Consider the following 16,562-nt stretch of genomic DNA (forward strand, 5'->3'; position numbering starts at 1 on the left):
CTGTAAAGGGTTTAAGAAAACAAGTTGCTTGCATCTAGAATAACTGACCATAGCTTCACTTTGCAGTGGCTGTTATTGGGCAATATCAGATCCTAAAACAAAACTGAACAGACCACCAAACTACTCCTGTTCCTATGGCACTAATCAGAGGGAAACAGCTGCAAAACAACTTTAGATTTTAAAGACTTACTTAGACCTAATGAAAACATTTTTGCTTTTAATATAATTAGTCTAATATTAATATTCTATTACTTCAAAATAATATTTAGTTGACTAAATAGGATTTATTTTGCATGCAATGAATAATAACAACATACAAGCCAAAATACCTGGAAGGATTTTTAGACTGCTCTGTTTATAAACTGGTATTCTATGGTGAGGCAGCAGTGGGCTATTCCTACCCATTCACGCTTTTTGGAGAAAAGGGAATAAACTGGAAGGGATGAATTTTATCCTTATCTAACGACAACCTCAATGAAAAAAAAAAACAAACAAAAACAAACAAACAAAAAAAAAAAACTAAAAAAACCTCCAAACTCCTCTAGGGGAAGAGACAGGAAGAGGATGCAGCCCAGTTCCTACTGATACGCCATGAAGTTGCAGCGTCTCGCAGGCAGTGTGTACACAGTAGCAAACTCTGAGACCAAACTACTGTGACCCAGGGAAATGTTTTTGGGAAACTATGCCATCAGCACTTTTGTTTACTCTTCATGGTTTCCTTTCTTCCTTTTTTTTTTTTTTAAATTTTTTTTTTTTTAAAAAAAAAAAAAAGGGCTTGCCGATGGACTTTTTATATCTTTGTTATGGCACGAATATATGGAAATTCAGATTTTAGTAACAACAAAAGAGTCCTGAAGATGACCATGCTATAATTCAGGGGCTACAAAGAACTTCAACTGCGCGAATGGAACGTTCACTCCGTTTTTGAAATAATCTGATATTTATTAGTGTATCTGTGACTCCTTCCTTTCAAAAGTGTATTTCTAAATAATTTAAATTACCTGCTGAAAATTATATACTGCGACTTCTTTCTATCCCCTTGCAAAGAGAGAACTACATATTTCAATAACGTCTTCTATAGTGCTTTGCGTTTCTGGAACATCCTTATATTGTAAATACAAGAATTGCTGCTAACATGAAAGAACAAAGTCGTATCTGAACCTGTAAGGTCTGGTCCAGTTCTTAAAACTAAACTAGAACTGCGAAATGCTTATTTGCAGACAAATGAACAGTAAATGTTCAAATGTACAACCAAACAATCAATTTCTGCAGTATTTTGTGAATAATAACTTTTCATTTTCACATACCTGCTTTAAGTTACAATACAAGCCCCTATTTTGAAAATTACTACCAAGTACTGCACGTAATAGCCTTCTAACAAAAAGATTTATGGTTCTTCATTCCTGCCCCTTCCTTTCAGCCAAACAAACAAGGAAAGGCTTGCTGAACCAATAATGATATTGGCAAAGGTTTAGAATTAGGAGAACAATTCCACTATAAACAGTACAAATAAAGAACTAAATAGATACCTGTTGCGGAAATGAAAGAAAAGTACTGTCTGCTTTCTGAAACTACAGGTCCTGCAAAATCCTACGCTGAAAATTGAGTGCTTGAGTATTTCCAAAATTAAGACAAAATGAAAATTCAGAATCAAAGAATCAAAGCCTGAGAATATGAATTTGAGAGCTATTCACCATTGTTGCCAGTTAATTCTCCCATGGGATGCTTCCCTTTAGAAAGACACAAACTGTGAGTGATACTAAGAATGACATTTACAAATAATACGTGGTTAGGTAACTGCAAGTCCCTACTTGTATTTCTGAAAAACTGTTTTAACATTGTGAAGAATGTTTCCTTCAAGGTGAATATTAATAAAATCAAGTTTCTGTCTCATGGAACGTTGTGCATATATACTAAAATACATCTGTTGAACATGTATTTCTGCAAGCAAGCTCATCTTTTATTGCTAATAGTAAGTAAAATACTTTTGAGGAATATAAACAACTTATTACTTATACAAATTTATATTTGTCAACTTATAACAGCATTTCAAGGTCAGTACAGAACACAGATCTTGTACTTAGTGTAATTTTACTTGTACTTAGGTAATTTTAACTTTTTAAAGGAATTAATTTGAAAATTCGTTGTTGGTCTCACCTGTAATCAGATTCTTTGCAGTGCTCTGTGACTTCTGCATTTCATTTGATTTGAAAGTGAGGTCTTCCTGCATAATCTTCAACTCTTGATTGGTAACAGATGAAATTTGTTTCATACAATTCACATTCTGTGTGGTATAAATAACAAGAACATGCTGTATCTTTGAATCCACAAATGGTAACTGGACAATTACAAAACCCTCTTCTCTAAGTTCATAGTCTGTTATTTGGCTTTTCTATCACAAGGATTGAAAATACTGGAAAAAGTCTGAAATAATTTAAATTTAATGACTTTTCATTCTGTCAGCTTTTGATAAAAAAATGTACTGATAGACCAATGAATATGAAAGAGAAATGCAGTAAGGATAAACTGTGTTGCCACATAAATCTCTTCTAAACTGTTATTGCTTTACACATACCTTAACAGTATACTATATTGAAACAAGACACAATTAAAGCAATGACAATCAAAATATTACTCAGCTAAAAGATTTCTGTAACAACAACCACAATAACAAAAAATCTGCAGGAACCAAATATGTTGACAGGAGAAATGTTTTGAAAGTTCAAAAAATGGCAGACTGCAAATGGGAACAATTTCTGAAGTGTTTACATTAAATATACATGACAGGGTATTTCAGGCATAATTCAAATAGAGAGGAGAAACAATTGAAATATTGTCAGTTTTACCTATTAGTGATGACAAAATATCCATGAACTGAGATTTGCAGACTTTAGATAAACAAAATGTTGCAGTAGTTTTATTTGCAACATTCTGAAATGTTTATCATAAATAAAATGATATTCATTATAACAATGATGGTATGTTACAGGAATGATATTTGAATTTCTTTTACTCCAGTCACATGCATAATATAACATTCAAAAGACTTTCCCCAGGGATACAGAGAAATTAATTACATCTTTTTACTACAATGATGTAAGGTACTTGTTTGATCCTCCTAAGAGATTATTATGCAGATATTTTCTGGAAAAAAATATAAAAAACATAGTCTTGCTTTATCCATTCATTCTCCTGTTCTGTGCTTCTAAATGCTTAGGTTGCCACAAGAGGATGGAAATGCACTTACCCTGCTTGAGTGCTCCAGGAGTGCAATAATATTGGCTTCTATTTGGGCCTTTCGTTCTAGCTCTTGATTCTTCACGTCTTCAAAACTCTCAAGAAAATCTAGAGATCAAAAAACATGATAAAGAAGGCTGCTGCTGACAGAGGTGTAGCACAAGCCCTTGTAATTTTCAGTAAAATCTTTGTATTAAATTGATAAACTGTACATTTTCAGACTTTGAGATTAATAATTTACTTAAAAAGCAGGTGATACAATCATTGAAATTTGTCAACTTAAGAGGCTGGAAAGAAAAACAGACACATACATATACACATACTTGTATTTCACATATACACATATTTGACTAATTAATGACATGAGGTCACTAAATTCTTTGAAATTGTTTAGATGAGGGTTGCCATTCAATGGGAAAGGAGTTTCATCACCATCGTTTCTGACACCTTTCTGAATGCTTGTCCCAGCAGCTGTTGGTCTTCATTTTTGTGAGTAATAGCAAAACGTGCTACCAACTAATGGAAACAGGTAACTTCACTATCTCTAAAGGCTTGGACTAAATAACAAACACTGCTAAGCACCTGAGACTCTTATCCACTTGGTACTATCTCCTCCTTGCTCTGTAATGTCCCTTTGCTAACATCTACCTTTTACCATCATTCCTGTAAGCGTCCAACTGAATCTGACAAGACAGCTGTAATGTTGCTGTGCAGTCTGTATTTGTGTCCCAGGCATATGAAATTGTATTCCTGGTGACAGACATAATGATAAAAGGTGCTGGACGCATCACATGGACAGCAAGATCCCACCCAGGTCTGTACCTTAATAATCATCCGTCACCTGATGGCTCTTCTCCTGAAATACGTTTTAAATACACAGGAGCATAGAGGAAACTTAAGAGCTTGCTAAATTTCTAGTTGGACAAAAAAGGGGAGAAGTGCTTATTTGAACAAGGGGGATTAGATGATAGTAAATGCAAGATGGATCATTTGGGAAGAGAGATATATGACAGGAGGGACTACTAAATGGAAATACTAACAAATCTTGATGGGATGAGGACTGACTAGAGCAATGTGGATCACGGAGCAACCAGTATTTTTCAAGAATATCTTTTAAATTATCAACTAATGAAAGATTTATAAGTAAGAGAGCTGAACATGATCTGCAATGCTTTCCATCAAAGAATTAATACAAAAGCTTCACAGATCACAGCTTGTAAAACTTTAAGAGAGTGTGCTTCAATAATTTATATTATTGGAGCAAGGGGACAATACTTACATACCACAAAGTCTATCTCTGAGGCAGAAGATACTTGGAATTCTTAGAGGCCAATTAGACAGCACATCTGTAATGTGCACAGCTAATTGCTAAAAATAATTACTAGTTCTGATGCAAATTTAATTAGCTCAAAAAGTTGAGATAAAGCTTTGGTCCTGTTGACACACTGAAAAACACCTGTAACAAACCGTACTTGGCAAGAATATAAGAAGGTTTACCTTTTGCCAGCACTGCTGTGAACTTGTAACTAGAGACATTGTTAAAGCCAAAACCTAATAGCCTGATATTAAAGCAACTCCATGAAAAAAAAGGTTTTTTTAATAGATATTCAAAAATGTGAAATAAAGATACACACAGCAGACTTTATTAGCTAGTAATCTCTAGAGACTGGAACTAAAGCACTTTATATCCACAAATGAACCATTTTATAAAACAGGGTCTGAAACTGTGGAATTAGGTCCTAGGCATTGTACCTATATGATTTCATTAGCATTTCTTTCCTTTGCCATTCTGGACCTTTTTAGGTTGTTTTTAAACCTTCTTTGCATTTATTCAAAGACTTTCTATAGGGTCCATATTTATCTCTCATCTCGTTGTCTTCCTGCAAGCAAACCTCCTTCCTTTTTATCATACATGTCTGATTGACTTTGCTTCATGTTCTGCTACATGTTTTGCTACATGTTCTACAGATTCACAAAAAATTGTCTCAGATGTTTGTATACACTCATCTTAACAGAGAGTTCATGAAAGACATTCTCTAATCCTCCTCATCAACCTATTCCAATGCTTGGTTAGTTTTAACCTTATAAAGTGTTTCCTAATATGCAACCTGAAATCCTTCCGTGACTATTTGTGTATTACTCCTTTTCTCCTTTTCTATCCCCCATGTATATGTACAGATATATTATTCACTTATTCTCTGAAACAGCCTTTTCATGTATTTGATGACTTTCTTAAATTCTCTAAAATAAAAGACTAGTTCTTTAAAATTTCCTCACGGGTCATGTTTTCTGTATCCTTGGTCAGTCACACCTCAGGACGGACAACCTCTACCTTCCTGTGCATTAAGCAGACCTAAAAACAGTACTCCAGCTGAAGCCTTCCTTAATGCACAAAGAACAAGATCACTTCGTTATTACAGAGTTGTGCCTGAGGAACTGCTCCTTGCTCTTTATGGCTGATTACCTCTGCCCAAGTGTATCATCTTACACTTACCCTCATCAAATTTTTTCTACATCACTTTAAATCTGCCGTATTTTAAATTCTAACCTTATTCTCCATCATGATTTCAGTTTTCCCAATGTAGCTTTTTCTGTGAAAATATTTATTTACTCTATCTCCTGTTATCCAACTGACTAAAAAAAGATTGACAAACCTAAACATCCAACATGCTGCAAAATTCTACTCAACACATCCTTCCATCTTGACAGTGAATCCTTAATAATCAATAATTTGTTAATGAAATTCACAATATAGGCTAAAAATTGGACCATATTTACATTCCTTGTTTCTCAGAAAATTACATGAGACAGAAGATGTACTGATATATGTATACATCACCTGCTTCTCCTCCCTTAGTCTGCTGTATTTTTCAGTCAAAAAAGGAAATCAGTTGTTTGTTCTTGAATAATCAATGTTATCGTTACTCATAATCATATTCTGTAACATTAACGTTGTTTGCTTGATTATTTTTTCCACAATCTTTCTGGAAATTGATGCTAAGGTGTCTGGTCTGTATTTCTCTGGCTACTCTTCTTCAAGACAGTTACAATACTTGCTCTATTCCCAGATTCGTATATGTTACCCCAAATCTCTCAGTTAATCTCAAACAGCTCTAGAGCTGCATCAGTATCCTCTGATTAAGTTCAAGTAATTTGAAAATCCAGTGTCTCTGTTCGTATGCTCCCCCCCATATTTCCTAATTGTCATCTGAGACCTTGTTTTCAATCGTGCTAGCCTTAAGTTACACTGAACAGTGTTAGAGAACACTGTTACACAGAAGTATTAGACACTTTGGTCTTCGTGGCATATTTATTGATCATTCTCCCCTTTTGCTGAGGAGCAAACCAACAGTTTTTGTAAATTTCCTACTACAATATAGTAGCTATAGAATATACTTTAAAAATAGTTCTGTTTTTATTCTTTTGCTAGATGCTGCTGAGATCTTCATAACATAAGAACTTCTTAATATGGAGCAGAACTTTAGTTCTTCATCTCATTCATCTTGAATAAACAAATATGAAAAGCCTTAATTTTAAAGGTTTATGTGATATTTATGCATCCCAATTTTTAAGTTTTGCTTCTATTAATTAGACCTGACCAGCTGGTTTTATGTATCTCATTTAAATTCACTTTAAAATGAAATTCAGCACTATTTCACAAAATAAAGCTGTGTTCCTAAGACATTTAACATTTGATGAAAAGCCTTGAAAGACACTTCAAATATTTGTGAATGTCCTGTAAATCTTAAGTTATCAATTATCTTGTCCTGAGACAGAACACAGAAACTTTTATGCAAAGATCAGGAGATTAGTTCTTTTCAGCTCTAAATTAACTAAGTGAAAATGGTGCAAAAAAAACTGTTTTTGGTGGAATTAAAGTATGTTAGACAACTTACTGTCCATGCTTTCTTCTCTCTTCTTCAGCTCCTTGTATTTCCAATTTTCCTCTCCTGCAAGAGATGCAACATTGATTCAAATTTCTATTATCTCAGTCCTCAAATTTAAAAAAATTAAAATGAAGCATGTGTAAAAAGTAGAGAACTCATTCCATGTCATTTACTATCATCATTCAATTCAATATGTCATACACAGCTTTACATTAAAAAATAAGATAATTATCTTAATAAACCAGTCTCAATGCAATTTTTAGAACCTTTTAGAGGTTAGGATTTTTGATAAGTAAGAGTAGAATAAGTACTTGGTTTGAACAAAGGAAGTTGGCAGGATTTTTCTTAAGTCAGATGAATTTCAACAAGAGAGAAAGAATGCTTTCATGTTTTTGGGCACCATGGTTAGTTAACTTTGTGTGTCTTCATTTAACACATGAAGACAATTCAATGGCACTTTCACATATTAAAACGGACTTTCGTAAGGATATGCAGCTTGTAAACTAGTGTGATAATCTCAGGAAATAAACAAGAAAACTGGTATAGGAAAATGAAACGCACAGAAAGTTTTCTACAGTAATGTTTAAAAGACCCTTTCTAACATGTTCTTTGTAGTGCTATTAGGAGTAATGAATATCATACAAAATATAATCAGTCCATCTTTATATCTAACAATTGACTATAAACAGCTCTTAATTAAAATGAACTAGTAAAGTGGCAGAGTTGCTGTATTTGCCACAGCTTTCAAGAAGCTGAGAAAATTCAGCTCCTATCAACAACCTTAAGTTGCAAACATCTAAATTTTTGACTGTTTGAGTTTTGTTCATTGATTAATTTTCAGCTTGAGGTTGTGACTTTAAAAAATACAAAGAAAAAGAATAACAGTAGAGATAGATATAACAGAGCAAGCAAATTTATCGAGGTCTTTTTACTTGTATACTCCCCTGCTTTCCTTTTTATCTAGTATGTACAAACACCCCAAACCCCCAAGGAACAGTAATTCTGCTTCAGCTTCCTTGTAGCTGTGGCTTTGTTCCTTGCTAGATTCTCTCTTTCATTTTGCAAGGCCAGTCTCCAATACTTGATAACTTAAAGTCTGTTGTAGTCTTCAAAAAGACTAGTTACACTCAGCCATGAAATAGAGCTATGTGATCATCCAAAGTTTTAAATAAAAAGCTATTTGAATTAAAGACCTTTATCTTTAAAATGCCTTTACAGAGAATTTTTCTTTAAAAGCTGGCATTATCCCATCAATGTTTTAGCCTTTCATTCAATTTATGAAATGCTATGTCTATTCCATTATCAGTTAATGCTGACTTTGACTAATCACTAAAACTAGCTGCTAATATATGCAGCACATAATTAAAGATATAATAAAACAATATAAACAAGTAAAAAACTTACCCAATTAAGTGAAAACTGAAAAAAAAACACCCTACTTATAGTTTACTTATTTTGTTTTTCCCACTTTCAAAAACGTTCCAAGCACTGAAATATTCATCCTAAAATATTCCAACACTTCCTAGTTGTAACTTCCTTTTTTTTTTTTTTTTTTACTGGTTAATTTATCTTAAATTTTACTCGAAAACTTTAACACCTGAATTTTTGTGAATGCTTTGAAATATGCAATTTAAATACTGAGCCAGAAGTAAGTTGACTGGGGGAGGAGGGAGGACAGGAATCTCAAAGACAAAGAAGTAGATGAGAGAATCATAAGTGCTTTAGCACATAAAAGAATTATTGATTCTACTGACAATTTAAGAAAGGTTTTTATGAGTTAGTTATTCTTTTTGTTGCTACACACAGTTGCTACAATCACGTTATACATGTTAACCACTTCCACAAATATGTTATAGGCACACATTCTTTCTACCTAAATGGGGTAAAACAATGCAGATGAATACAACTAATGCAGGGTAGCACAGTGTCAGCACTGTCAGATATGACCGTATCAGCAGCAGTCTCAAGCACTAGGACAACCAGACTTTGAAAGCAGATGCTTTCCCACTCAGCATATTGCCCCTTTTGTAGACTTAAATATAAGGTGTTTGACCATGCCACATCTCTTATATCGAAAAAGACCAGGCAGAACCCACTTTTAAACTGTAGCTATTTGCAGGTTGCAACTGATGAGCCTTAAACTTATTTTCTTCTATGACACTGTGGCAAAACAAACTCTGGCTCAATACAGACTTTCAGGTCAAGGTAGGATCACAAGGTAGCTTTATTCTGCATATCCTGACTGTTACTCACGTGTTGAAGGAGAGCATGTGCTTTCTGCTACTGATAAGATAAATCCTCTTTGTCAATAAAACTTCTAGAATGCCAGAAGAAGTACAGACCAGCAATGAATTACTGTATGTGCAAATCTAACTATAAAATGTGAAAAGCAACTCACTTCTTACCTTCTGCATTTCTCCAAAGATACAACAAAAAAAGAAAGAGTTAAAAAAAAAAAAGGGAAAAATAAAAGCAAGAGAGTAAAACTGAAATTTATTTTGTCTGGAAATAGAAAAGCTAATAAAACAATTTTAATAAATTATTTGCATAAAAATAATGAAATATCAGGAAAAATATGAAATATTTCATAATGCAAAAGATGAGAGGGATCATTCAGGGTCATTTTTTGGAATATCTGTTCACTTTGAAGAAATTCACAGCTAAATTTAACACTGTTTACCCATGAGAATGTATAAAGTAAAAAGGTCAAAAACATTAATTTATCAGTCCTATAGAAGTTAAATAACTTGTTCCAAGATTTTCCAAAATATATACATGTATTTATCTAACTCCTACCTAACCAGAATCCACTATAATTAAACAATAGGTTTCCCATGGTATGAATTTCCATTTTAAGGAGAATCTGCCAGAGCTGTTGAGGGCCTATACTCAAACTAAGGTATTTCTCCAGAACTGTAACTTCCAGTGCTAAAACAAATCCCAACCTCACATAGACTAATATAACTACACTGGGTGTTTGCAGGAGTTAAGTTACTAAGCTAGCACAATTTTTAGGCAATTCTCGAACTCTTCTTGCAGAGATCAACATAAGGAGTGTCCAAGACAGATAAAAAATCAAACTGCGTTCCAGCTGCTTTACACATCGTTATTAGTTTAAACATTCTCACACTTGTGGACAGATATTAGGACAGAAAGCCAGACAGCTGTACTATTTTTTTATATGGTAGTTTTACCAATCACAACAAAGTTGATGAATGCTCCAGTATCAAGTGGGTACTTGCCATTTTTCACTTTCTCAGCTTCTCATTTTTCAGCTTCTCTGAAAAGTCTGCACCCCTAGACACAAACCTTTCTTCTGATAGTGAACACTGGGTATTTGCATAAACTCAAAAGTTTTCAAGCACTTGATGTCCACATTGTAACGCAGGCGTGAAATCTTTTCCAGGTAAAGCCCTGCATGGCCTACCACAACTGAAGTGATATTACCTTGATGATTCTCCAAATCCATATCGAGTCGTTGAATAACCTTTTTAAAGTGGTTTGTTTTTTCTTTTACTTCTGCCAGCCTAATAAACAGATTATGAAATCCATGGTTAAAACTCCTTTGTAAAATACTTATTTTTTTAAAAGAAAAATGGAGAGAAGAATCAGAATCAAAATAACAAACCTAAGTTTCTCAAAAACAAGATAACACTAGGATTACTGTTATTATAAAACATACATGCAAAGTACCTTTCACTTTAGTCACAATCTATATTAGATATAGATAGTCCCTCTTAGTAAGTATAAGTACTGCTGCTCTTTTTCATTAAAACCTTTTTTTGAGTCATCAGTAGCTATTACCTTACTCAGTTGGCCCCTCTGCTGGTTGCTATACAGCTCTGCAGACGTACAACATAATTGGCAAACTCCATCAAGTGACTGTATTATGTAAAAATTACCTATGTGCTTACTACAATCTGTTAAGAAATTGCCAAATAAAACACTGTATCTATAGATAATCAATTGAAATGAGGAAGAAAACTACCTTAGAAACATTTTTCTGTAAATTCTGAAACAGTTCTCCATTACTGCTTCTTACCAAGAATTCTGTTAAGTAACTTATTAGCCAATCAAAAGGTGACAATGCATTAAAAATTAACTAATGATTAAAACTGAAAGTACTTGTCAGAAAAATTTAAAATTGTTTAAATTTTAATTAAATTGTATTTTTTAAGTTAAAATTTTAGTTAAAAAACTAGGAGAATACAAGAATTATTTAAAATCTTCTGTAAAGGAAGAAAAATCAAAAGACAAGATCACAGAAATATACTACTCTATCTGTCCCCCGTAACATATTACTATATATTATAACATTAACAGAACTTCTGGCACATCTACAGAAAGGTGTAGTATCCAAAAAGTAAGAAGCAATGCCCAATTATTCTTCAGAATTGAAATTTCTGTAAGCAACTTTGTAACTCTACAGGCTTAAGAAACTGAAACAAACTAACAAACTCTTCAAAATGGACTTGCAACGAACAGCTCTTCGAATGTGTTCTGCAACCCTAAAGAAATTTATGTCAGTGCTATTATTAAGGCACATTCATAAAGATAGGAAGTATCTTATGCCAACCTAAATGGTCCAGTACTACAAAAATCATTTAGCTGCAGCAGAAGGATATATCTTGTTCATTGTGTAAGGTTAAAATCAGTAGAGGATGCAACATGTGGTGAAAATGTGATAGGATTAATCTATCTCTCTGTAGGGGCTAAACATAATATGTAACAACAATAAAATGGGATTACTCACTGTCTTTCCATACTTGCTATTTCTTGACTATCTTCTTTAACCTAAAGAAAAGTATAACAACTTTAACATATGAAATAAAATCTACAAATGAAGAAAGGAGAAATCCAAAAAATATTTCTTAATTCAGTACATGAGGAATAGAAACTCAGCATATGAGATCACAAACTTGTTGTCACGTTGTCCAACAACAGCTCTTCACTGAGAGAAGTGTTATCATTTATATTTGATCTCTTCCAAATGCTCCCCTGCTTTCTCTATACACATTTAAAAATCAGATATACTCATCAGTGCTGTTCAGTACAATAATCCACATAGTATGTATGCACGGATAACTGTATAACATGGCACAGTCCCTTGCAAAGTAATAAAATTGTTTCTTGATTACTACATCTGCACACTATTCCAAAATGATGCAGTTTAGAGTTATGCTACAATACTGTTCAATAGGATCATTTTTCCCATCCCAACAGAACTGATGAATTTGAACAAGCTGAGCAGCTGACCGTGACAATTTTGTTATGGCTGAACCTGAAGCATCCCCTCCAGCCCATTCATTACCTGAACTTAATTCCAGATGGTTTGTGCTGGTTAAAGACTAAATAATGGCAAGATTGAAAACCAAGTATTTTTCTTTCTCCATCATCCCTTAATATACGGATTGACTTAGAGAATCCTTTAAATGATACCATTTTATGCTCTTGCCTGCTTTAGTAATCTCTCTCTTTCCTCCTGCGGAGATTCCATGTTCCTGTCCTCAGCAATCATTTGATTTCGACGTTCCTCAAGCTCATGGAGCTTTTCATACAGCTGCACAGCCTCCTGTTTCACCAGGGAGTGTGCTATTTCCTGTTGGGAGAAACAAAACACCTACTACCAACTTCCAGACTGCAAGAGAACATTGTAGAAATTGTTTTAATTGAATGACACTTAACCATACATTGAAAGTGAAGCTCACTTGTTACAAACGGTACAGAGGCAGTATAAAGAATGAATATAAACTGTAATCTCAAAAACACATTTTCTGGAACAGAATATCCCAGTCAGCATTTCTTGCTCTATGAGTTCATTCTCAGGCCAACTTTCTGAGTAGATTTACTGCTATTTTATCACTTCTAGGGAAACACAAACCATATACAATATTCCAAAAGAATAGAAAAATGTCTACAAGTATTCAAAAGTGGTATTTTCTGAAGACATACATGACTGTATGTTTCAGCTTATGGATCCTTGTAGATCCATGAGAGACCCAATGTGAGAAGCTTCTCATTCTAGTAATGTAAAACAGTGTATTAGAAGTGTGTGTTTACGTGTTTGTGGGAGAAAAAATATCTCAGCTGGTACCACTTTGTGCTTCAAACGACATTTGCATTTGAAACAAGAAAATCATGCTCCCACATCATGTTGAAAAATTAGGTATCACAAATCCTTTAGAAAAACGTGAGTGGTAATTTCACATTTATCTTCAGAGAGTAATTCCAAATTCCACACATCACACAAAACATTTGATAACCATATGGCTAACTAAAGCTAGGAAGCTTTGTACTTGGCATCTAACAAAAGCATTTTAACCCACAGCTAATTATAAATTATTGGTGGAAAACAGAGAGGCAGCTTTGCCTTCTCATTCTAGAGCACAATTCTACAGTACGTGAAAATTTAATGAGAAAGGTATTATTTATTACAGTAGAGTTAGTACAGAAACAGCTTTTATCATACGTACAGCTCTTAGAGACTCCTCCTTCATGTTTAGTGCATCCAATTCCTGCTGTTGAACAATCAACTCCTAAAGAGGAAAAAAATGCAAGATTTAGATAAAAAAAAACTACGTGATTAGATTGCTTTTTTATTCTGCATTCTAGCATCCAGAAGATGCTGTAAAATATCCCATTGGTCTTCTTAAAAATTTAAAAATCAAGACTGTGTCCAGCTTCTCCAAATAGCTCACACATAATATCCACTTACTTTCAGAAAACAAATTCTCCAATAAACACTTATTACTCTTACTTGCTGTTGGGCAATAACCAAGAATTGCTTGCCTTTTTTACACTTTTTTTTTTTTTTCTTAAAATCAGTACTGAGGGTGGAATTTATCATTTCTGCTTTAGAAGTTTAAAGTCAAATTTTAAAATCTGAAATAGTCACCACAGTTTCTTCAGTCAATAAAGGGACAGATACGCCCTGACTAGTGATTCAGTTCATCCTATGATAGCTAGGAAGCACTAGATTTAAAAGATATCTATCTCTCTGTATAGACTTTACAGGGAAGCATTCTAAGACTGCATGCCTGAACATAGATGAGGTTATTCTAACCCTAAAGATTTTATTGCTTTTGTTAACATTATAAGTAGTGAACCCACAAACATTTTAAAAGGCCCAGCTTACTTTTCTCATACATGCAAACATACAAGAAGCACAAAAAATCCCAGTCAGATTCATTTTTAGGCATGGGAAGAAAAATTTCTACTGAAGTGAGTGAAAAAACCACTGGGATTGTCTTTTCCCTTTTGCTTGCTTTTTACATGTGATCAAACACCTAAGGATTACAGAGCCTTTTAAAATATGCATGTCAATCCCCAAACAAGAAAAGAAAATGATGAACATAATTTGTTCTTAAGAAATACAAAAATACAAAGTATTTGTTTTCAGTCCATTGTTCTGTTTATTTTTCAGGCACTCTTACAATTGCTTACGATACCAGCAAGTTCTTTTATTATATTGCTCAGTTCTCACTTTAATATTTAAATTGTATCTGGAACTAACAGGGCCAGGTTTAGAAACATTTTAGGTTAAGTACAATGAAACAAACCAACCTGGGAGAGTTTTTCATTTGCAGTCTTCATCTCCATATATTTAGCTTGATTTTCCGGAGACATGTCTTTTATTATGTCATCTGCTACGACTTTTTCACGTTCAATATCTTCTTCCACAGCTTGAATTAACTTTTCTGTGCTGTAAAAGTTACAAAATGGTGCTATTTTTACTAGTCCATGTTTACTTTAAACACACATTTAAAACTCTGCTATTCCTTCAGCCTCCCTAAAGTGATTCTCTAACACAAAAACTTCACAGAATTCAAGAAAACAAGTTACCTACTTATATCTATCTCCTTGGAGTTGCATTAGCTATATAAACATTCATATCGTGGAATGCAGAAGATAAAGAATTCTTTGCCCTTACTGTACCCATGTAGTACTTCCCAATGTGACAACACTGTCTACCTGCATAGTCCTCAAAACTGGCAGAAGTGTATTTCTTCCCCTCTTTGGTCTGTATCAGTGAATTCTTGGAATGAGAACTGGCAGTCTGAAATAAAGAACCTGGAATATAATATGTGAATGCACATGAAGAGAACATACTATACAGTTACCAGGTGCTGGATAATGATGATAAGAAGACTTTGCTTTAGCAATGAATTGCTGGATTCCTTAAGAACAGAAAGTGGCTTTGTAGCCTTAAGGAGCGTGGAGATTTTTATCCATGCAAGAACTAAGCAATTAGCCATTCCTGATATTCTTGATTAATGACTGTAAACCTGTTAGAAAATCAAGTAACTGCAACCAGAAAAAAATCTCTACCACTGCAACTGCGATAAGCTGCAGCTAGATGTATTAGCAGTTAAGGAAGGCATAAAGGGTTGTTTTCACTGCTTAATGTAAAGTCTTCTGATTTCTATGAAACTCCTGAAAGCTAGTGAGTCAAGTACTTTGAGAGCATAGCTGAAGATAAAGGAAAAGAACTAAAAGTCCTGAGACACTGAACAGTAAGTCTTTTTCCTCAAAAGGCCTTCCTTTACAGTTCATAAAATATTGTTTACACTGCTGGCTTTCAGAGTGCTTCTTGCAAAATTAGCTTTATTTTTATCCATTTTTCATTAACTCTTCCTGAGTTGCAAGACACCAAAAATTTAAAATTGTGTGACTGGTGCTATTAGATCCATGACAGTAGACAAGAATGCCCTCAGGCTTCAAACATGGTGCAAAATAACGGAACTGCTCAAGGATAACCTTGGGATAAGAGAATAATGAACATTTCATTGAAGCACGTACAGTTGATCTTGGAATGGACTTCTGATGGTCAGCTTGTGCAGCCCCATTACTCAAAGCACAATCAGCTAGAACAGGTTGTCAGTGTCTCGTTCAGGCAGCTTTTGATTACATTGAACAATGTAGACTCCATAACTTGTCTGGGAAATGTTTCAAGGTATGGCCACCTTTACTGTATAAGAGTTTTTTCTGTTTAAATTAAATTTCCTGTACTTCAATTTGTGCTCATTGCCTCTTATCTTGCCCTTGGGCATCACTGAGAAGAGATTGGCTCCATCTTCTTTATTTCTGCACATCAGATAAGACACCCCCTAACCTTTCTCTTCTGAAGATTAAACAATTCCATCTCTCTCAGCCATTCCTCAGAATTTCCACCGTTTCTGAGGATTACTGAGGAAAGATTCAGAAGTGTAACCAATCTTGCAACTGATTTCAGGAAAGACCTATAACCTCCAGGAATCTGACGATGTTAAGCATAAATTGTAAGGATAACAACCTGTGTTGCAAAGATGTTTTGGAACCTGATGATGAAGAAGTAAGTGAAAGTGATGATATTCTACATCCCCTGGCAAATTTGCAGTGCAGTGGGACTTTACTTGATGTATTGGATGGTTTTAACATGAAGGTAAATGGAACATCCTC

General features: G+C 34.1%; 1 protein-coding gene across 2 annotated transcripts in view; it reads right to left on the reverse strand.

The window, feature by feature from the left end:
* Nucleotides 1–16,562, reverse strand: part of IFT74 (intraflagellar transport 74) — a 38,198-nt gene that overhangs the window by 7,559 nt on the left and 14,077 nt on the right. The window contains exons 9-17 of one of the 2 annotated variants that reach the window (XM_040540346.1): nt 14,688–14,826; nt 13,598–13,660; nt 12,580–12,723; nt 11,878–11,918; nt 10,572–10,651; nt 9,530–9,532; nt 7,134–7,187; nt 3,248–3,345; nt 2,158–2,284 (exon numbers count right to left, since the gene is read on the reverse strand). In XM_040540346.1, coding sequence (XP_040396280.1) covers nt 2,158–2,284; nt 3,248–3,345; nt 7,134–7,187; nt 9,530–9,532; nt 10,572–10,651; nt 11,878–11,918; nt 12,580–12,723; nt 13,598–13,660; nt 14,688–14,826 — 749 coding nt within the window. The remainder of the gene's footprint in view (nt 1–2,157; nt 2,285–3,247; nt 3,346–7,133; nt 7,188–9,529; nt 9,533–10,571; nt 10,652–11,877; nt 11,919–12,579; nt 12,724–13,597; nt 13,661–14,687; nt 14,827–16,562) is intronic. The other variant, XM_040540347.1, reaches the window with a different exon arrangement.

The sequence above is a fragment of the Cygnus olor genome, chromosome Z (assembly GCF_009769625.2).
Source record: "Cygnus olor isolate bCygOlo1 chromosome Z, bCygOlo1.pri.v2, whole genome shotgun sequence".
In the NCBI taxonomy this organism is placed as follows: Eukaryota; Metazoa; Chordata; class Aves; order Anseriformes; family Anatidae; genus Cygnus; species Cygnus olor.